Source organism: Caretta caretta, chromosome 22 (genome assembly GCF_965140235.1).
Source record: "Caretta caretta isolate rCarCar2 chromosome 22, rCarCar1.hap1, whole genome shotgun sequence".
Classification (NCBI taxonomy): domain Eukaryota; kingdom Metazoa; phylum Chordata; order Testudines; family Cheloniidae; genus Caretta; species Caretta caretta.
Genome location: NC_134227.1, coordinates 5099561 through 5121232, shown reverse-complemented (window position 1 = coordinate 5121232; position 21672 = coordinate 5099561). Strand labels below are relative to the sequence as shown.

General features: G+C 43.4%; 1 protein-coding gene across 4 annotated transcripts in view; it reads right to left on the bottom strand.

Annotated features, from left to right (window-relative positions):
- Positions 1–2068: 2068 nt before the first annotated feature.
- FEZ1 (fasciculation and elongation protein zeta 1) overlaps positions 2069–21672 on the bottom strand; it is a 174872-nt gene continuing 155268 nt past the window's right edge. For 3 of the 4 annotated variants that reach the window (XM_048827283.2, XM_048827286.2, XM_048827284.2), the window contains 2 exons: positions 12587–12652; positions 2069–2225 (listed from right to left, as the gene is read on the bottom strand). In XM_048827283.2, the coding sequence (XP_048683240.1) occupies positions 2209–2225; positions 12587–12652 (83 nt within the window). In that variant the 3' untranslated portion in view covers positions 2069–2208. The remainder of the gene's footprint in view (positions 2226–12586; positions 12653–21672) is intronic. The other variant, XM_048827285.2, reaches the window with a different exon arrangement.

Here is a 21672-nt window from a genome sequence, read left to right as displayed (position 1 = left end):
GAAGAGTCCTGGGTGATCTACAAGCCCTTGCATAAGCATGGAAAAGTAGCCCTTTCTGTCGATGTACTCTGTGGCAAGGTGGTCTGGTGCCAAAATAGAGATATGTGTGCTTCGTCCACCTGCAGTTTGGGAACCCAATTGCTGCAAATCTGTTCACTATGTTCTGCACTCTGTTGAGAGTCACATTCCTGAGTAGCAGAAGGCAATTAATGGTCATGCAAGTTTGCAGGGCAATGGACCCTGCGGTGGTTTTCCCAACTCCAAATTTATTCCTCACTGACCGGGGTGTTATTTTTTGCAACAAAATTATTTAGGCACCTGACTCCAGGAGAGGTATCACCAGCAGCTGAGACAGGCATCTCCATTCCTCCTGGAGTTACCTCTTGGAAGGGGCAGGACTTAGCATTTCCTATTAGCTAGCTTAGGCAGCTCCCTCCTCAGCGTGCTGACTTTTGTGGATTCCATTCCTGGGCGCTTGTCTTTCCCCATGTGTTGTATATGGAACCCAGGTTACCTAACTCTGAGCTGTGGGTTCCACTGGTGACAAGGTGCCTAAAAGTGAGGCATTGCAAAGCCTAAGCCCCTTTGTGGAGCTAGCCTCTAGTTTTCAAAGAGGCTATCTTTCAAGCGGCTACCTTTAGCTACCTTGCTAAACTGTGCTGTGAAATTTGAATCTGGTTTCTGTGTAAATTCCCATCTGTGTGTACTCAGTAAGTAACTGGGCATATAAATGTTCACTTGTATGTGCAAATATGGGATTTTGTGTATGTGTCTACAACACAACTCACTCAGTTCTAGGGTGCCTCCTTTTGGCAGTTTAGGGGATTAACTCCTTCCAGGTCTGGTGCCCTTTCTTAGCACAGGGGCCCTCTTTCTCTCTCTATCTGGAACTCAGCGTACTCCTTCATGACTCAGGCCTGTTGTGGTATCAAAGTCTCATTGCACAACTGTTCCAGGCAGTCTTTCGCTGTCTGGTAGGGGAACCCAGGCCTACCCACTATTCCAGGTTCCAGTTCAGGGACCCTACTTCCAGTAACTATGGTCTACTTCCATCCAGACTCTGTTGCTGTTTCCCCTTGACTCCTTCCTATTTCTCTGCTCTTATCTTCTGGCCTCCTCCTCTTTCCAGTTTTATCAGCCCAAATTCCTTCCTTCCTTCCAGCAGGTGACTGCAGACTACCTAACTCTGTAGCCCCAAACACACCTCTCTTCTCCCAGGGAGAAACTACAGACTACTTTCCTTAAAGCCCCTTTACTGCCAACTCTCTAGCTTTATAACAGCCCCACCTATTCCCTCTCAGCTGGGCTCCATCTTCAATTAGCCTTTCAATCCCTGGTTCTTCCCCCAAAACAAGTTAATTGACATCATTTCATCTGCTCTGTCTTGTGTAAGGTAGCAGATACAATGGACTCTGAACCAGATGAGTTAATCACGACACCATCACTTCAGAATCAGTAACAAGTTAGAAAGATGTTACCAGTGATGGATTTGGCTTAAGAGTTTAGAGTGTAGAGACATGGGGATGGAGAAGTGAATAGTCCTGATTCATGCAAAGGCTCGGACTGGCATGTTAGCTCAGCTATTTATGATTCTTTGGACAGTTTCCACTTCCACTGAGAATCCTACTATAGAATCATAGAAGATTAGGGTTGGAAGAGACCTCAGGAGGTCTATCTATTCTGTTTTCTGCTTAACATTTTGTAAAACAAATCCATGGCTCCAAAGAACTGTTTTCAGGTAAAGAGCATAAAGTATTTTCTTTTCCAAAGTTTAGATTTGTCTATTTGAGGGGTTAAGGAACCCAGCCATGAAAATCTGAATTCAAAACTGGTGTAAGGCAGCTGCTTCTCCAAGAAGTGTGACAACTTTTAATTAAATGAAAGTTTATTTCGGTATTTCAAAATTAGTCCCATAGTGTGATATGTTTTGGGAAGCTGGACCAAAAATACATAGTGTGTGGTGAAGGACTGTCTTCATTATGTCAGGTGGCAAAGAGAGAAAATAGCAGCACCTGCCTTCACTTTTGCATTCAATGATTACTAGGACTAGAAGCCAACAGCAAAGGAATATTTTTTGCTTATGTTTAATCCAGGTTAATGCTATACATTTTTAAATACACGTTTTGGAATTGACTCTATCATGCAGTCCCTGTGATGGAATGACTCTGGCCTTGTTGTCTCTTGTTGCACTGCGGCTCCAAAGGCAGATTAGGTAGGGCAGAGCACTGGAAGAGAGAAAATGAGATAGTTCAGGACCTGGTTGCTCTAAGATGAGGCAGGAAAATATTTCACCGCTTAGAGATGTAGTGACTGAGAACACTGGCAGACAAGGGCACTGTTTCTAACACAAACATTGCAGATGGTTATCACTAGCATGGGCTGTCCCTGTCAATAGCTCCACACTACAACTCTGGGCTTTGTACAATTATTGCACTGGATTCTCACACAACCCTCTTGTTGTAGCTGAAGAAAGAAACTATGTGCTTCATCCAGCCATCTCCACTTCTGCTGCCTTGGTGTAGCAAATAAGGAGGGGAAGGGAAGGGGCATAACCCGAAAGCAGCCCACAGCTGGTGGCGGATCCCATAGGTACTGTTACCAGTTGGTGGGGCTTAGAGTAGCCCCTAGGTTGCTTTAAAACATGGTGAGACTCTGACTAGTGTAAAAGTGGTCAGAGAATCAGGAAGGCATAATCAGCTTCCCAACTTTTGAAACTGGGTGTAGAAGAGAATCTAGGCCTCTAGTATTACACTATACTAGTACATTACACACAAAACAATACATGCAAAGACCATTAAGGTTGCAAAGTCAGTCAGAAGACAGGCAATGACAGAATTAAGGTTGTGGGTACAAGAAGTCCTGTGGAAAAAATGTTTGTGATTATGTAATTAAAGACTGTGTCATGATGCATATAGGCTCTGCAGGCAACCTTAATTCTGGCATTTCTTACCTTTTGAGTGCTTGACTTTGCAAACTTAATAATGTTCTTTTAATTTTTGGTGTAATTACCTAGTTTTAAAAAAAAAAAGCAAACTGAAAAACCAGAAATTCCATCATGTAGCATCACACAGACATTAGCATGGGTCATAAGCAGGGACAGGAACCTTTAGATCCACTGCACAGAGCTCTGATGAGCTAGTGGAGTACCTAATAGAATTAGTAGATTGTAATCCTCTACGTGGCCCAGCTCTTGACCGGGATGGGACACTTTGCCAATGGGTTTCACTGATATTTGCTGAGAGCAGAGGAATGGAGAGACTTGGGAATCATGGATTCCATTCCAGGCTCTGAAGGGGAATGTTCTCTAATGGGCACAGGCTGTTCTGTCCATTTTCCCCAAGCTTGAGGCCTTCTGCCCCTTCCCCTCCAACTCGGCCTGTCCAAGTCCCGTCTCTTTCCCACTACTGGCTCCTTGTCCCAGTCCTATTCCTGTCACCTTGTCAGTGCCAGTCTCCACTCCTCAGAATTCTCATCCCAGCCTCACTCTTCTTGCCCAGCCAGTCCTAGTCTCCCGCTCTGGACTCTCTGTCCCAGTCTCCTCCCCTCCATCCCAGTGTTTATCCCATTCTTTCAGTTCCAGTCTCTTTGCCCAGCCAGTCCCAGTTCCCGTCCCAGCTCCTCCTCTGAAGCATCCCTCTCCCTGCCCCACCTCCAGTCACCCCCACATTCCCATTCCCCATCCCCACTGGCTCCCAGTCTCCTTCCCAATGCTCTTTTTCCAGCATTTGTGTCCTTTCCTATCTGACTCTTTCTCCCAGTCTCTTTGCCGAGCAAATCCCAATTCTCCCCCCACAACCTAGCTCCTTGTCAGATCTGTCTCCCCCTTCCCTCTGTACCACTGTACCACCAGCCCGGTCTCCTTTTTAAAGTCCTCCCTTCCCCTTCCTGTTTGCTTATCCTATTTCAGTTTCCCAACCACCCACTGGTTCCTAGGCCTTGCCCAATTTCTCTCTCTGGCTCCCAATCCCAGTCTCCCTGCCCAATCATTCCCAATGTCCTCTGTGTCCCAGATCCTCGTTCCAGTCTTCTTGCCCAGCCAGTCTCAGTTTCTCCATAACTCCCAGTCCCAGCTTCTCTCTGGCTCCCCACCAATCTCTAGTTCCAGTCTCCCTTCACTCTACCCCAGCTCCTTGTTCCAATCTACACCCTCCACACCCACCAGGTCTGGCTCTTGTGCTCTCTGCTTTTGATTCAGGCAGCTTCCACATTGCCTCAGCATCAGCAGGCAGTGCATTGAGAGCATACGAGAGACAGTCTGCGTACATAAGAGCATAAGAACAGCCATACTGGGTCAGACCAATGGTTCATCTACCCCAGTACCCTGTGTTCAGACAGTGGCCAATACCAGACGCTTCAGAAGGAATGAACAGAGCAGGGCAATTATTGAGTCATCCATCTCCTGTCATCCATTCCCAGCATCTGGCAGTCAGAGGCATGGGGTTGCATCCCTGATCATCTTGGATAATAGCCATTGATGGACCTATCTTCCATGAACTTATCTAATTTTTTGAACCCACTTATACTTTTGAACTTCACAACATCCCCTGGCAATGAGTTCCACAGGTTGACCTTGTGTTATGTGAGAGTGCTTCCTTTGATTTGTTTTAAACCTACTGCCTATTCATTTCATTTAGTGACCCATCATTTGGATGTTACATGAAGGGGTAAATAACACTTCCTTATTCACTTTCTCCATACCATTAATTATTTGATAGACCTCTATCATATTGCCCCTCAGGCATCTCTTTTCCAAGCTGAAAAGTCAGAGTCTTTTTAACCTCTCCTCATATGGAAGCTATTTCATACCACTAATAATTTTTGTTGCCCTTTTCTGTACCTTTTCCAATTCTAATATATCTTTTTTGAGATGGGGGGGGGACTAGAACTGCACAAGGGGTGGGTGTACAATGGCTTAATATAGTGGCATTATATTTTCAGTCTTATCCCTTTCCTCGTGGTTCCTAACATTCTGTTCGCTTTTTTGACTGCTGCTGCACATTGAGCGGATATTTTCAGAGAACTATTGATGCTCTTTTTCTTGATCTGGTAACAGCTCATTTAAACCCCATCATTTTATATGTATAATTGGGATTGTGTTTTGCAATGTGCATTACTTTGCATTTATCAACACTGAATTTTATCTGCCATTTTGTTGTTCAGTCACCCAGTTTTGTGAGATCCCTTTGTAACTCTTCACAGTCTGCTTTGGACTTAACTATCTTGAGTAATTTTGTATCACCTGCAAACTTTGCCACCTCACTGTTTTCCCTTTTTTTCCAGATCACTTATGAATATGTTGAAGAAGGAATTTCAAGGAATCCCTGTTGAGGTTACAGGGACAAACCATCCCGATGAGTCGAAAGAATAGTAAATATGGCAGGCGACCAGCTTGGCTTAATGGTGAAATCTTAGCGGATCTTAAACATAAAGAAGAAGCTTACAAGAAGTGGAAGGTTGGACATATGACCAGGGAAGAGTATAAAAATATTGCTCGGGCATGTAGGAATGTTATCAGGAGGGCCAAATCGCACCTGGAGCTGCAGCTAGCCAGAGATGTCAAGAGTAACAAGAAGGGTTTCTTCAGGTATGTTGGCAACAAGAAGAAAGCCAAGGAATGTGTGGGCCCCTTACTGAATGAGGGAGGCAAACTAGTGACAGAGGATGTGGAAAAAGCTAATGTACTCAATGCTTTTTTTGCCTCTGTTTTCACTAACAAGGTCAGCTCCCAGACTGCTACGCTGGGCATCACAAAATGGGGAGGAGATGGCCAGCCCTCTATGGAGATAGAGGTGGTTAGGGACTATTTAGAAAAGCTGGACGTGCACAAGTCCATGGGGCTGGACGAGTTGCATCCGAGAGTGCTGAAGGAATTGGCGGCTGTGATTGCAGAGCCATTGGCCATTATCTTTGAAAACTCGTGGCGAACCGGGGAAGTCCCGGATGACTGGAAAAAGGCTAATGTAGTGCCAATCTTTAAAAAAGGGAAGAAGGAGGATCCTGGGAACTACAGGCCAGTCAGCCTCACTTCAGTCCCTGGAAAAATCATGGAGCAGGTCCTCAAAGAATCAATCCTGAAGCACTTGCATGAGAGGAAAGTGATCAGGAACAGCCAGCATGGATTCACCAAGGGAAGGTCATGCCTGACTAATCTAATCGCCTTTTATGATGAGATTACTGGTTCTGTGGATGAAGGGAAAGCAGTGGATGTATTGTTTCTTGACTTTAGCAAAGCTTTTGACACGGTCTCCCACAGTATTCTTGTCAGCAAGTTAAGGAAGTATGGGCTGGATGAATGCACTACAAGGTGGGTAGAAAGCTGGCTAGATTGTCGGGCTCAACGGGTAGTGATAAATGGCTCCATATCTAGTTGGCAGCCGGTATCAAGTGGAGTACCCCAAGGGTGGGTCCTGGGGCCGGTTTTGTTCAATATCTTCATAAATGATCTGGAAGATGGTGTGGATTGCACTCTCAGCAAATTTGCGGATGATACTAAACTGGGAGGAGTGGTAGATACGCTGGAGGGGAGGGATAGGATACAGAAAGACCTAGACAAATTGGAGGATTGGGCCAAAAGAAATCTGATGAGGTTCAATAAGGATAAGTGCAGGGTCCTGCACTTAGGACGGAAGAACCCAATGCACAGCTACAGACTAGGGACCGAATGGCTAGGCAGCAGTTCTGCGGAAAAGGACCTAGGGGTGACAGTGGACGAGAAGCTGGATATGAGTCAGCAGTGTGCCCTTGTTGCCAAGAAGGCCAATGGCATTTTGGGATGTATAAGTAGGGGCATAGCGAGCAGATCGAGGGACGTGATCGTTCCCCTCTATTCGACATTGGTGAGGCCTCATCTGGAGTACTGTGTCCAGTTTTGGGCCCCACACTTCAAGAAGGATGTGGATAAATTGGAGAGAGTCCAGCGAAGGGCAACAAAAATGATTAGGGGACTGGAACACATGAGTTATGAGGAGAGGCTGAGGGAGCTGGGATTGTTTAGCCTGCAGAAGAGAAGAATGAGGGGGGATTTGATAGCTGCTTTCAACTACCTGAAAGGGGGTTCCAAAGAGGATGGCTCTAGACTGTTCTCAATGGTAGCAGATGACAGAACGAGGAGTAATGGTCTCAAGTTGCAGTGGGGGAGGTTTACATTGGATATTAGGAAAAACTTTTTCACTAAGAGGGTGGTGAAACACTGGAATGCGTTACCTAGGGAGGTGGTAGAATCTCCTTCCTTAGAGGTTTTTAAGGTCAGGCTTGACAAAGCCCTGGCTGGGATGATTTAACTGGGAATTGGTCCTGCTTTGAGCAGGGGGTTGGACTAGATGACCTTCTGGAGTCCCTTCCAACCCTGATATTCTATGATTCTATGATTCTATGATTCTAAGAGCACTGGTCCCAGCACAGATCCCTGTAGGACCCCATTATTTATCTCTCTCCACTGTATTCCTAATCTTTGTTTCCTGTTTTTTAACCAGTTACTGATCCATGAGTAGACCTTCCCTTTTATCCCATTAGTGCTTGCTTTGCTTAAGAGCCTTTGGAGAAACTTGCAGACTGCTAAAGGCACAGAAGAGAGACACTGCCTCAGAGAGTGAGGCGTTTAAGGATAGAAACAGGGGTACTTAGCTGTCTTAGGTTTAGAATGAGAATGACGAAATCAAAGCTCTTTTAAGACAGAATGTCCTGATACAGTAGTAAAAATTCCAAGGTAAATAATCACAAAGAACGTGAGAGATGATTAGTTACTAGAAACAGCAAATAACAGCTCAGAAGGGAATTATATCAGCTTTTTCAGGAATAGGGGAGGCAAAAGTTCAACAGCTGAGACTTTTATTAGAAGAAAGACAGAGTGCACTTCCATGGATTCAAGAAGCACTTGTAATCTAAAACGGTGGGTGATTGTAGTGAAGGAAAAACCTAACTGCAAAAAAAAATCTGGAAAAACTATCAGCCTCATCTTGATGGTAAATCTAGAAAAAAGACTTAAAAGGAAAAGCAGCATGATTTTAACACTTTTTAAGAATTAAATAACTAAAAAGGAGATATAGTTAGCTATTAGCTAAAAGGCAGGTAAAAATCCCTTCTATTTTACTAAATAATCTGAAAATTTAAATTTGTTATAAAATGTTTTTGTAAATTAGTGTACTGGCATGATCCATGCACATCAACCCCACTCTCTGTGTGTGCGCGTGTGCATGTAATCATGTAAACAAGGGGCTCTATTAATTAATCCAAATTTTAGTAAAAACATTTAAAAGAAAGTGCAATAAATTTATGGAATTAAATGCAGTTAAAAGCTTAAACAAATACTTTTCTAAAACCCTTAGGTAAAGTAAAGTAATAAGTACACATATAAAATGGTTTCTTGCTTCTTTCTTAAGAATGTGGGTTACTAGTTAAAGGATACTGGGTTAATATGTTAATAAATATAGAATCATAGAAATGTAGGACTGGAAGGGACCTCGACAGATCATCTAGTCCAGTCCCCATCACTGAGGCAGGAGTAAGCTGGGTTTTTCTTTACCACTTGTTTAATTGTTTTGTTACAGTCATTCAAGAAAAACATCTTTGGCTTCTGGCTGAATTTCAGTTAAAGTGCAGCTATTGACTTCAGGTTTTTCGCCGCAATCAGCTTGTATGTCTGTCTTGTATGTCTTTCTCCTCACTGACTAACCCTGATAACCTTTTCTATATTGTTTGCTTTTATACCTTGTGTACATTCTGTGTCCTGTGACCATTTTTATTTTTATTAGGGGTTTTATTTCTGTTGCAACAAAAATAAATTAATTTTGCACATAATTATATCAAAACTTTTGTGTTGTTCTGTGATACCAACTTTTTTTTTAAAATTAAAGCTAAAAAGACCATTTTTTTAGGTTGTAATAAGTTTATAAGACACAAGGTTATTTTGTTATATTTTATTTTATACATTATAAGCACCTTTGATTTTAAGCAATCAAATCTTTTCTTTTAATAATTGGTGTTTATAGATGCAGACGTGTATAATGTCAATTCCTCTGGCAAAAGGGATAGAGGAATGATGCTGGCTGTAGTAAAGGCTAAATTATCCCTGGATGCGGAGTGGAACAAAAAAAGGCTGACCTCTCAGCTAAAAATGCAGCCCAGGCCCTGTCAGTGCTGTTAAGATACAGTGGAAGGATTCTGAGTTGGCAGGCCTGCAGAAATGAGACACCACTGTACAAAAACTTGGAGGTGCAGAACCCTCACAACATAAGGGGACCCCACTGAGGATAATACAGTTCCCCTGGGGAGAAAATGTATGGATGGCTCAAGCCTCAGATGCATGGGTGTCGATTATCCCTAAAGAGCTGCAATCTGAATGTATATACATATATCATAAACTGCATACTGGAGGGCATGAGGGAAGTGAAAACACAGTGTTTCGTAGTCAGCAAATAGGCTGGTTGCTACAGATGAGGCAAGTTGTTAAACATTATATTGAGAACTGTTTGGTTTGTGCCCAAACTAACCCAGGGCCTACAAAAAACAAGGTCAAATTAGGATACCAACAAACAGAAGGACCTTGGGTTAGGTTGCAAATTGACTATCTTGGACTATGGTTATCTTAGAACAAGTCTTTACCAGATGGGGGCTCCCCTGGGTAATAGACTCAGATCAAAGGACACCCCTTGCAACCTAGTTAGGAAGGTCCCTATAGTATTGTGGAAAAAAAACAGCCTGACTGTGTATGTGGGGGGCATTGATAAAAGAAAGCAGATGTGGGACAAATGGCTACACATTAATCAGGTGAAAATGTTTAAAGGGGAAGCAGGATACTGCTATTATTGATATTTTACAGAATGGCTTTCTGTTACTAGAATACTTTTTGTCTGTGGGACTATGGATTTGGATCATGCAAACGGAACCAAATGAAACAAGCAATCCTGAATTCCCAGCCAACAGACTCTGCAAACTCATCACAGACTACAACTACAAGTGGGTGGTCGGATGAAACCCAGGGCAACAGGAATTCCAATGCCTGCCATGTATGAACTTGGTATTAAGGAGACTCAATGTGGTCAAAAGGCTAGACAGATGCATTTGGCTGCAATTACACTAGAGACACTGGTAAAATGGACTTGAAAGTACCATACGCCTACTCTGAAGGAGGAGTTTCAGAGTAACAGCCATGTTAGTTTGTATTTGCAAAAAGAAAAGGAGGACTTGTGGCACTTTAGAGACTAACCAATTTATCTGAGCATAAGCTTTCGTGAGCCACGGCTCACTTCATCGGATGCATCACGAAAGCTCACGAAAGCTTATGCTCACGGAAGCTTATGCTCAAATAAATTGGTTAGTCTCTAAGGTGCCACAAGTACTCCTTTTCTTTTTTCTGAAGGAGGAGTTACAATAATAAATTCGCATAATATTTCTAAGGCACTAAATGAAACCCTAGAAAAGGTTAATCAGTTAATTGGGCATAATAATGATGAGGCTGAAAACCACACTATGGCTAAGGAGGTAATGTGTGGGGCAAGGGTACATGCATATTTATGAGACTTAAAGAAGTTTTTACAGACCTGGAGGCAGAGAAAGTGCCAGATCTTGTCACTGACAAGCAAATATTAAATTGATATAGGGATGAGACACAAGTGTTAAAGGAAGCTTATGTCCTCCTTGAGTTGGCTACGGTAGTTATGCTAACTCCTGACTGCAGGCCTCTTAGAGGGGCCATACAGGTTTATGTCTCTCTACTACTAACTGAAAAGAGAAATATCTACAAAACCCGAATGTGTGTCCCCTTGGTGCTAGTTCTAGAGGACTCTGTCTTTAAGGAAGGACCAAGATACCTCAGGTACAGGTAAGGCACTTTCACGGATGGTGGTAGGTAGCTACTGTAGATTGCTGCATGGAGAAGCACATACGATTGGTTTACCAGTGTGATGCCCTCGGGGCCATGCAACCAAGCTGGGGCTTAGTAATGACGAGACAGAACCCTCAGAGAGGGCTCATCTTGTGTGTCCAGTATGGCCGAGTGCCTGGAATAGACCAGCACCACGTATGTGGGAAATGGAGAGAACACTGCAAACAAAATACAGGTATGGAGGGAAAGTGTGTCCAATTGACCAATGGAATTGATGTTTTTCCCTTGAATTTGAAACCATGGTTGGACAAGTCAAAGAGATCCCTGTTCCTAAATTTGTAAACTTAAATTTTTAATTAACATTTTGGGCTGTAGAATGAAGCTGCATCACCTTTGGCGGAGTATAAAGGAGCTCAGTGACAGAGACAGGCTGCTCAATGGGGAAACTGATAAAATCGGTCCTTTAGCTGCATCTGGTTTTCCATATCTTTTCTATATTGTGATTCACATTTAACTTTCGTTGTTGCTCATTTTGTTGCTTTACTTATTACTGAAGTATTCAAAATTATACTAACCAGTAAATTATACTGTGGTTTCTGGTAAAGCAAACTGGTCTACAAATAGCATAGAATCATAGAATCTCAGGGTTGGAAGGACCCTCAGGAGGTCATCTAGTCCAACCCCCTGCTCAAAGCAGGACCAACCCCAACTAAATCATCCCAGCCAGGGCTTTGCCATGATACAGTTGTTGCCACTAGTGAAGTAATGTATATACTGTAACTACAGGTTTCAGAGTAACAGCCGTGTTAGTCTGTATTCGCAAAAAGAAAAGGAGGACTTGTGGCACCTTAGAGACTAACCAATTTATTTGAGCATGAGCTTTCGTGATGAAGTGAGCTGTAGCTCACGAAAGCTCATGCTCAAATAAATTGGTTAGTCTCTAAGGTGCCACAAGTCCTCCTTTTCTTTATACTGTAACTAATTTGCTGTAATTTGTACTAAATACTAAATAAGTGCTTTTAACTAAGTGATCACTCACTAATTTCTTTTAATTATTAAATATTATTGTGAATGATGTGTATTACTATTTACAGAACAGAAAAAATACTTTACTATTCTTGAGAAATTCAACAATGAATATTAAGCAACTGTAATTAATTTATTTCTTTGCGTGCTGCTTTGCACCACGTCATGACCGGCAGGATGAAGGCTGTATGATTTAATCCAAAGCCCATTGAGTATAACAGCACTATGCTCCCTGGGGAGCAAAATGCAAAATCTTCAAACAAACTTTTCCATTAAGCTATTCAATAATGACTTATGCAAGATTTTTGCACCCACTTGAGTTTCTACCATTACCTGAACAGTTTTGTCTGAGTCAAGATGAAAGGTCTTTGGGCCAGGACCAGTGTAGTCATAGATCCCAAGGCCAGAAGGGACCATTGTGATCCCCTAGTCTGACCTCCTGTATAGCACAGGACACAGAACCTCCCCCAAAACATCCAATCTTGATTTTAAATGTGCCAGTGATGCAGAATTCACCATGACCCTTAGTTAGTTGTTCCAGGAGTTAATTATTCTCATTGTTAAAAATGTATGGCTTATTTCCAGTCTGAAATGGTCTCTGGATATGTTTGTAAAAGGCCAAGCTCAGTGTTGGTCTTAAGAAAATAATAATTGCTGAGTTGGTACTAATTGTCATGGTGTCTAGAATTGTTCTGGTTCTTGTTAGGGTTTTTGTTTGTTTCTTTGACATTTTATTACCTTTTAAAATGTAGTCCGTTAGCAATGTAGGGACCTTCTCGTTATCCTCCTTCATTGCAAAAAGAACTGGAAAAAGAGGAAACAATCATGAGAATGACCCTTGAAAAGCAGAAGAATTTTATGGCTTCAGCCACACACCAATGCCTGGCTTTCAGCCAGGGCCTAGAAATTGTTCAGTGAAACCAGGGACCTTATACTCCCACCACAGGACACAAGGAATTGCCAGTTCAATTAATGGGAGTTTCTCATATCTATCAGGTATGTGGGTGTGGAAGAGGGCTATGTGTAAGCATGCATATGTGCATGTGTATGAACAGGGACTCTATTGTGCTGTGAAATCGTACAAACAGTTGATACTGTGAAAATATGCAGAAATAAAACTAAAGAACTTCCAGAAGTTTCCAGAGCTGCTGCCCAGAATCAGTACCACATTATCTCTCTCTCTCATTTAATTAATTACTTAATTTTAAGTTCCTAAGTAATAAGACAGGATGGTAATGCTGATCCTGGGGGCACAATAAGGAATAATTTGCAATGTTCTGCAGACATGCCATCTTGGGCTGTGACCTCATTAGATTTTTCAATACAAGCCCTGTTGGGCTAGATCTCCAGGACACCCTAGGGTGCTGCTGGAAGTAATGCTGAGATAGTGAGTGGCAATCTCCTCTCTTGGAGCCAGGTTCTGAACGCAGGTACAGTGGTATAAATCGGAGGAATTCCATGGAGATCAGTGGGATTATTCCAGATTTACACTGGTGTAATTGAGAACTATCTGAGAACTACTATTAAATTAATATCCCACCATGGTGTTAGAGTCACTGGGCTGTGTAGAAGCTGACTGCTTTAAGGGAACACTTAATAGCAAGTTCTTGACTCATTAAAGTTCAAAAGTCATTCAAGAGCATAGCTGTAAACCTAGTAAATCCCAGTCAATTCTAACACTTGGCCAACACAAATTCTTTTGTAGTTTAAAGTGGACATGAGATTTCTCTTCACTTTCTGTACTGCTGCTAGTCATTGTTAAATAGCTTCCACCATAGGTGCTGGAACTAAGGGTGCTGCAGCACCCTTTGGCTTGAAGCAGTTTCCATCATATCCAGGGTTTACAGTTTGGTTCAGTGGCTCTCAGCACCCCCACTATACAAATTGTTCCAGCCCCCCTGACTTCCACATTCCACTCCAGTAGAGAATGATTCCTCTATTGCAGAGACATGCCAGTGCATGCTATTGTTGAGGTTGTAATGCTCCTTTCATAGCAAACATTATTTTGGGGCTGAAGTTTTCCATGCTTGTGCTCTCAGCACAAGGATGATTTTCTCTCTGTGTGTGTGTTAAATTTGAACAAAACTGACTTTGCTACTAATTGCCTTCCTACACCTGTGCATTGTGCACCCAATAAATCTATGCGAATACATCCTATTATATTGTTATCTCATCCTCCCTCCTCTTGCCCCCTTGTCTGGCTCATCTATCTATTACGTCTTGTCTACAGCTGGGTGAATAACTGATTTTTTCGCTTACTGGCAGTTCCAAATTTTTTAAAAAAAGGTTTGGGCCAAACCAAATAGTCACTGGTTGGGGAGCCCCAGAAATAGGTGGCATTTTGGAGGGTACCACCATTTATTCTTTTATTTAGCCGGGAAGGACTCAAGCCTAAAGTGTCTAACAAAACGCAGCAGGGCATCTGATCTCTATAGAAAGGAATCCAGATGTAAGGAGCCAGGTGAGGCTTCCAAGCCTGAGAAGCCCAGTGGAGTCCATTGGCAAATCTGAACGCCAACAAGGGGACCTGAGCCCAAGGAATCCATCAGCTCCATTCAGAGGGAGTCTGAGGAGGCCAGAGGGGAGACCTGATCATATTTTTAACATCTATACAGCTGCCATGAGTGGCATCCAACTTAAGTTGTGCAAATCTTCATTTGTGGGCAGAGTCTGTATGAGTTCCACAACTTCCTTGTTTAATTCAGCTCTTAGAATCATAGAATATAAGGGTTGGAAGGGACCCCAGAAGGTCATCTAGTCCAACCCCCTGCTCAAAGCAGGACCAATTCCCAGTTAAATCATCCCAGCCAGGGCTTTGTCAAGCCTGACCTTAAAAACCTCTAAGGAAGGAGATTCTACCACCTCCCTAGGTAACGCATTCCAGTGTTTCACCACCCTCATAGTGAAAAAGTTTTTCCTAATATCCAATCTAAACCTCCCCCACTGCAACTTGAGACCATTACTCCTCGTTCTGTCATCTGCTACCATTGAGAACAGTCTAGAGCCATCCTCTTTGGAACCCCCTTTCAGGTAGTTGAAAGCAGCTATCAAATCCCCCCTCATTCTTCTCTTCTGCAGGCTAAACAGTCCCAGCTCCCTCAGCCTCTCCTCATAACTCATGTGTTCCAGACCCCTAATCATTTTTGTTGCCCTTCGCTGGACTCTCTCCAATTTATCCACATCCTTCTTGAAGTGTGGGGCCCAAAACTGGACACAGTACTCCAGATGAGGCCTCACCAATGTCGAATAGAGGGGAACGATCACGTCCCTCGATCTGCTCGCTATGCCCCTACTTATACATCCCAAAATGCCATTGGCCTTCTTGGCAACAAGGGCACACTGCTGACTCATATCCAGCTTCTCGTCCACTGTCACCCCTAGGTCCTTTTCCGCAGAACTGCTGCCTAGCCATTCGGTCCCTAGTCTGTAGCTGTGCATTGGGTTCTTCCGTCCTAAGTGCAGGACCCTGCACTTATCCTTATTGAACCTCATCAGATTTCTTTTGGCCCAATCCTCCAATTTGTCTAGGTCCTTCTGTATCCTATCCCTCCCCTCCAGCGTATCTACCACTCCTCCCAGTTTAGTATCTTCAGTGATCTGAAGATCACTCTTCAGTGTGATCACCTGACGAATTGGTTAAGTGAGCACCTCATGGTGAACATGGTGAACATCTGGGGAGTGGTTTGGTGTGTGCACTCAGGAAGGAATAGTTTAGGGGCATGCCTGGGGAGCTGTTTAATGTGAACATTCAGAGAAGGGCAGTTTAGGGGGAGCACTCTTGGAAAGGTGAATGCTTGGAGAGAGCACCTGGTAGGATCATCACCCAACCTCACATTCATGGGACAGTCCTCTAAATGTGAAGATGCCGTGGCTCCCTCAGCATTGTTAAAACATTGATTTTTACCAGTCTCAGGGAGAATTTATGTGAAAGACATACAAAAGCCTGGGGGCCATAAAAACAGGAGGTCAAATCTCACCCCTACCACATGTTATATTTCCGTGAACTTCCCAAACCTTTGAAACAAGGCTTCACACACCTCACTTAGTAGGAAGACGGGTATAATTCCCCCCACTTGACAGATCCGGTAAGGTAATTATAAAAGATTACCTCTCACGGAGCCGGAAGTAGAACTCAGGTCTCTAAGGTGGCCAGCGCAAGTCTCATCCACTTAGCCATACGCATTTCAGAACGATCGTGCCAAATCTATGCACAGTATTTGGTTATCTTGTCTGGAAGTTACATTTGAACCATTACACCACATTCCACTCTCAGAGTCAAAGATAAAGCGCCGGTATGCTGATTCTCAACACTCGACTGTTGTCTAGCAATTAGCATGCAACATCCTCCCTCTAGTGGCTGGTTCACACAGAAGATTAAAGAAGTGACATCTGCTACCACTTATTCCTTTACCTCAAGTAACAGAGATCCCGAATCTGAATCTGAAGGTCCTGAATAGAGCTGGTTAGAAAAAGGAATTTCCATCTCCTGGGAAATTCCAAAGTATTGAAATCTGTTTTTGTTCCGAATCAGAACAAAAACTCAAAAATTCAAACTTTCTCATGTAATAGACATTAAAAAAATTAATTCAGAAACATTTCAATGTTTATCTTTTCTTAAATATATAGTATTAACATATTATAATGCAATATAATATGTAAAATCTGCCATCCAGACTGGGAAATTCGAGAAGTGTGTTGCTTGCCTAGAGCTAGAATTCAGGATGTGACGGAGTGTCTGCTGAGACTCATCAAGCCCTCGGATCGCTACCCCTTCCTACTTCTCCATGTGGTCACCAATGATACTGCCAAGAATGATCTTGAGCAGGTCACTGCAGACTACGTGGCTCTGGGAAGAAGTATAAAGGAGTTTGAGGCACAAGTCGTGTTCTCATCTATCCTCCCTGTTGAAAGAAAAGGCCCAGGTAGGGACCATCGAATTGTGGAAATAAATGCATGGTTACGCAGGTGGTGTCAGAGAGAGGGCTTTAGGTTCTTCGATCATGGGATGTTGTTCCCGGAAGAAGGATTGTTAGGAAGAGATGGGATCCACCTAACGAAGAGAGGGAAGAGCATCTTTGCAGGCAGGCTTGCTAACCTAGTGAGGAGGGCTTTAAACTAGGTTCTCCGGGGGATGGAGAGCTAAGCCCTGAGGTAAATGGGGAAGTGGGATACCAGGAGGAAACACAAGGAGGAGGGTGCAACAGGGGAGGCCTCCTTATTCATACTGAGAAAGCAGGGCAATCGGCTAGTTATCTTAGGTGCCTGTACACGAACGCAAGAAGCCTGGGAAACAAGCAGGAAGAACTGGAAGTCTTGGCACAGTCAAGGAACGATGATGTGCTTGGAATAACAGACACTTGGTGGAGTAACTCACATGACTGGAGCACTGTCATGGATGGGTATAAACTGTTCAGGAAAGAGAGGCGGGGGAGAAAAGGTGGAGGAGTTGCACTGCATGTAAGAGAGCAGTATGATTGCTCAGAGCTCCAGTATGAAACCGAAGAAAAGCCTGTTGAGAATCTTTGGGTTAATTTTAGAGGTGAGAGCAACAAGGGTGGTGTCGTGGTGGGTGTCTGCTACAGACCACCAGACCAGGAGGATGAGGTAGATGAGGCTTTCTTTGGACAACTAACAGAAGTTTCCAGATCACTGGTTCTCTTGGGAGACTTCAATCTCCCTGACATCTGCTAGGAGAGCAATACAGCAGTGCACAGACAATCCGGGAAAGTTTTGAAGAATGCTGGGGACAATTTCCTGGTGCAAGTGCTGCAGGAACCAACTAGGGCCAGGCTCCTCTTGACCTGCTGCTCACAAACAGGGAGGAATTGGTAGGGGAAGTAGAAGTGGGTGGCAACCTGGGCAGCAGTGACCATGAGATGGTCGAATTCAGGATCCTGACAAAAGGAAGAAAGGAGAGCAGTAGAATATGGACCCTGGATTTCAGAAAAGCAGACTTTGACTCCCTCAGGGAACTGATGGGCAGGATCCAATGGGAGGCTAAGATGAGGGGGAAAGGAGTCCAGGAGAGCTGGCAGTATTTTTAAAAGCCGTATTGAGGGCGCAGGATGGTCAGATAGATGCTTTTTGCTAACCTGGTGAAAAATCCACACAGATCTGGCCAAATTAAAAACCCAGAATGTCATCATTTGCACATGCTCAGTAGCACTTGTACAGATTTGAAGCTAAAACTTGAAAAATCCATCTACTCTGAGCACGGTGCCCAGCTGCATAGAGTCTGCAAAGACTCCATCTGTACTTCAGATTGGTTCCCAGACATCATGATCCTCCAGTGCCACTCTGAAGCAGTCAGGACACACAAAAATGGTCTTCCTCTACTCTCCATTGCCCCAGGATTCGTTCTGAAGGTTTAGCATTCAAACCCTTCTGACGACATGTGCAATGGCTGTTACTGTTGCATATGACAGAATTTGTTTAAAAATTTTTGTATTTAGGTTGTGAAGTCAAGCACTTAAAAGTTAGAAAATGCTAGATCTAAGAGTCTCCATGCAACTTTAATTTGCCTCCCACATGCATATGCATTATGATACTGTCATTAATTACAAATTTACATGTTACTTTTTCCACAGGATTCCCTACCTCATTAATTTCAGAAGATGGACTGTATTCAGAAAATAAATCTGGATTATGTCAGAAGGCTGTTTCTTGTAGCAGGAATCCTGCCTTAATCTCTCTCTGTGTCAGTTCCCACCCATAAAATGGGGATAAGAGTAGTGCCCTATCTTGCAGTGGTGGTGTGAAGATAAATTCATCATGTTTGTGAAGCTCTGAGATACTGTCATAATGAGAACTATAGAGAGGCCCATGAAGAAATAAATCAGGGTTTTATAATAACAATAATTCACACACTGAAAATTTCCACTGAAAGTTGCAGGGTTCTGGGGAACAAATAGTTTGTGATCATGTAATTACAGGCTATATCATTACACTTATGCACAAGGGGCTGAATTAAGGTCGCACAAGACTTAATTCTGGCATTTTGTAACTTCGAAGTGCTTGATTTTTAAACTTGATTTCTAGGGATCCCTTGCTCTTAAATTAATACTTACCTCTGTGGCTCTGGGTATTGCTAATGGGCTACAGAGCCTTCCACCTGTTAATTACCACTTTCATTCAGACAAGCTCAGCAAGGACTAAATGTTGTTGCTACCTAATGGATATTTGATGGACCTATGGGAGGGGAGTTTGATGGGTCTCAGCTCTAGTTCCTACATCACAAACTCACTACCACCTTGCACTAATTGACAGACTGATCAGAGGCTATGAGCTGCATGAGCCAATCATAGAATATCAGGGTTGGAAGGGACCTCAGGAGGTCATGTAGTCCAACCCCCAATGAGAGAGACCTGCTCTTACTTTGAAAAGGAAGCACCTCACAGGAGTGCTTTATCATGGCCAGTCAGGAAGGGATTCCCTAGGTAGCTGCTAAACCAGAGGAGTAGTTTAGGATGAGCAGCTGGGAAAAGCAGGGCAGATTAGGGTTCAACAAGCTGGTACCTGGCTTCTGGGCATGGTATGATAACAGAATCTAAACTTTCATTTTTTAAAAAAATTATGTTTCTAATGTGCATGGTTGTGCAGGAGGGGCCTAGGAGGGCCACACAGAAATGTGCCTGAGGTAAAACACTGGCTACCTGGCCCTGAGGTTGAGTACCTGTGCATATTTTCTGTAGAGATCTGTAAATCCCTAGTGTTTCAGTTAACTGCTTTACCAGAATCTCCAGTTCTCATGAGCTTCATCCTGGTGCTGTTAGCTGCCTTATCTCTGAGGTGCATAATTATCTCAATGAAGTGGATGATATAGCCAGCCCCCAGTGCTTTGAGCATCTTAAAGATTAAAACCAGTTCCTTGAATTGGCACTTAGAAAACACAGTGTGGTGTGTTCTTGGTGGGTTTTCCTGCTAATTAGGCAGCTGCTGCACTCTGCACAATCTGAAGTTTATGTGTTGTCTCCACCTTCTGCTCCAGATAACGTGAGTTACAATAGTCCAGCCTGGAGATGATGAACTCATGGATCACTGGGAATAGTACCTCTCCTGAGATAAGTAGAATAATGTCCTGACATGCTAGAGATGGAAGAATGTATTTCTTGCCACTGTTTCTATCTAAGCATATTGAGCAAACTCCAAGACTTTGTACTATCTTGACAGACTGAGAATAGCTGCCTTTGATGGACAGTGTAATCTATGTCTTGGCTAGGTTCTCAATACATTACTTACTTCCCATCAACATTATTTCATGAGAGCTGGGTTCAGAAGAAGTTGTAAATCTGCATCGTCAGGCTATTGTAGGCAACAGAGCGCATACTGGCTATGAAACCTGTATCGCTGACAAAGTGGGAGGGGCTTTTCTGAAGATCTGCCATAAATACTAAGGAAGAGGGGAGGCAGAATTTTTCTCGATAGGAGGGCTTTGAGGCCTAAGAAGCAGCTGGCCCCTGACCCTTCCTGAATCCTGGAATGAATAAAACCATCATATTGCTGCACTGTCCACTCCAGCCAGCTCTTGTACGCAAGTTGCCAGCACATTGTGCCCAATCCTGTGAAAGGTGGCATAGAGTTTGAGCAGTGTTACTGATGGAGAGTCCACCACCTCCCTGCACACATACAGTTTCTGTGTGTGTGTGTGTGTGTGTGTGTGTCTCTCACACACGCACACACAGAGTCTGTCTCTCTCTCTCTCACACACACTGTCTCTGTGTCTCACATACATACACACACACTGTGTGTGTCTCTCTCTCACTCACACACACTGTCTCTGTCTCTCTCATGCACACACATACACATGATCTCTGTCTCACACACAGTCCCTGTGTCTTTCTCACATGCACACATACACTCACACACTGTCTCTGTCTCTCTCACACACACACAAGCTGTCTCTCTCTCACACACACTGTTTCTGCCTGACACATTTACACACACTGTTTCTGTGTCACACACACTGTCTCTGTGTCTCACACATATACAGTCTGTCTCTGTCTCACAGACGTATTGTCTAACACACACACAGTCTGTCTCTCACACACACATTGTCTCTCTCACACACACAGTCTCACATACACGCACTGTCTCAGTGTCTCTCTCTCACACACACACAAACACACACTGTCTGTCTCACACACTCTGTCTCTGTCTCAAATACACAAGGTCTCTGCCTGCCTCTCAATCACACACAGTCTCTCTCTCTCACACACACACAGTCTCTGTGTCTCTCTCATGCACACACATACACACACTGTCTCTGTTTCACACACACACATTGTGTCTCTCTCACACACTGTCTGTCTCACACATACACATTATTTGTGTGTGTCTCTCCCTCACACACACACACTGTCTCTGACACACACACACTCTCTGTCTCTTTCACACTCACCTCCCAACACATACTTGTGTTGTTGTACTTCCTGCAATGCACATATATTCTCTGTCATTTTATTCTTTCAAAGTGCTGTTTGACTGGTCTATGCACTTCGTAATTTTATTTCTTTCTTATGCTTAAATTTAATTATTTGAATAGTGAGTTCTAAAATGGCTAGGCTGACCAGGCTGGAGTAATTATCCCTATGGTATCTTTTAAAAAATATATATTATATCTAGGTTTTTTGTTTCTACTGGTGGCGCACATCCGCACATTATCTCAATATTGGTGCACATAACAAAATGCATTCTACACATCGACAAAAAAAACGCAAGGGAATACGTGTATGTGTATGCTCAGAGACTTTTACTGCAAAAATGTAGGCACCCAGTACATTTAGGCACTGGCAGGGTTCGGCTAGAGCTGAGCAGGGCTTTGTGAA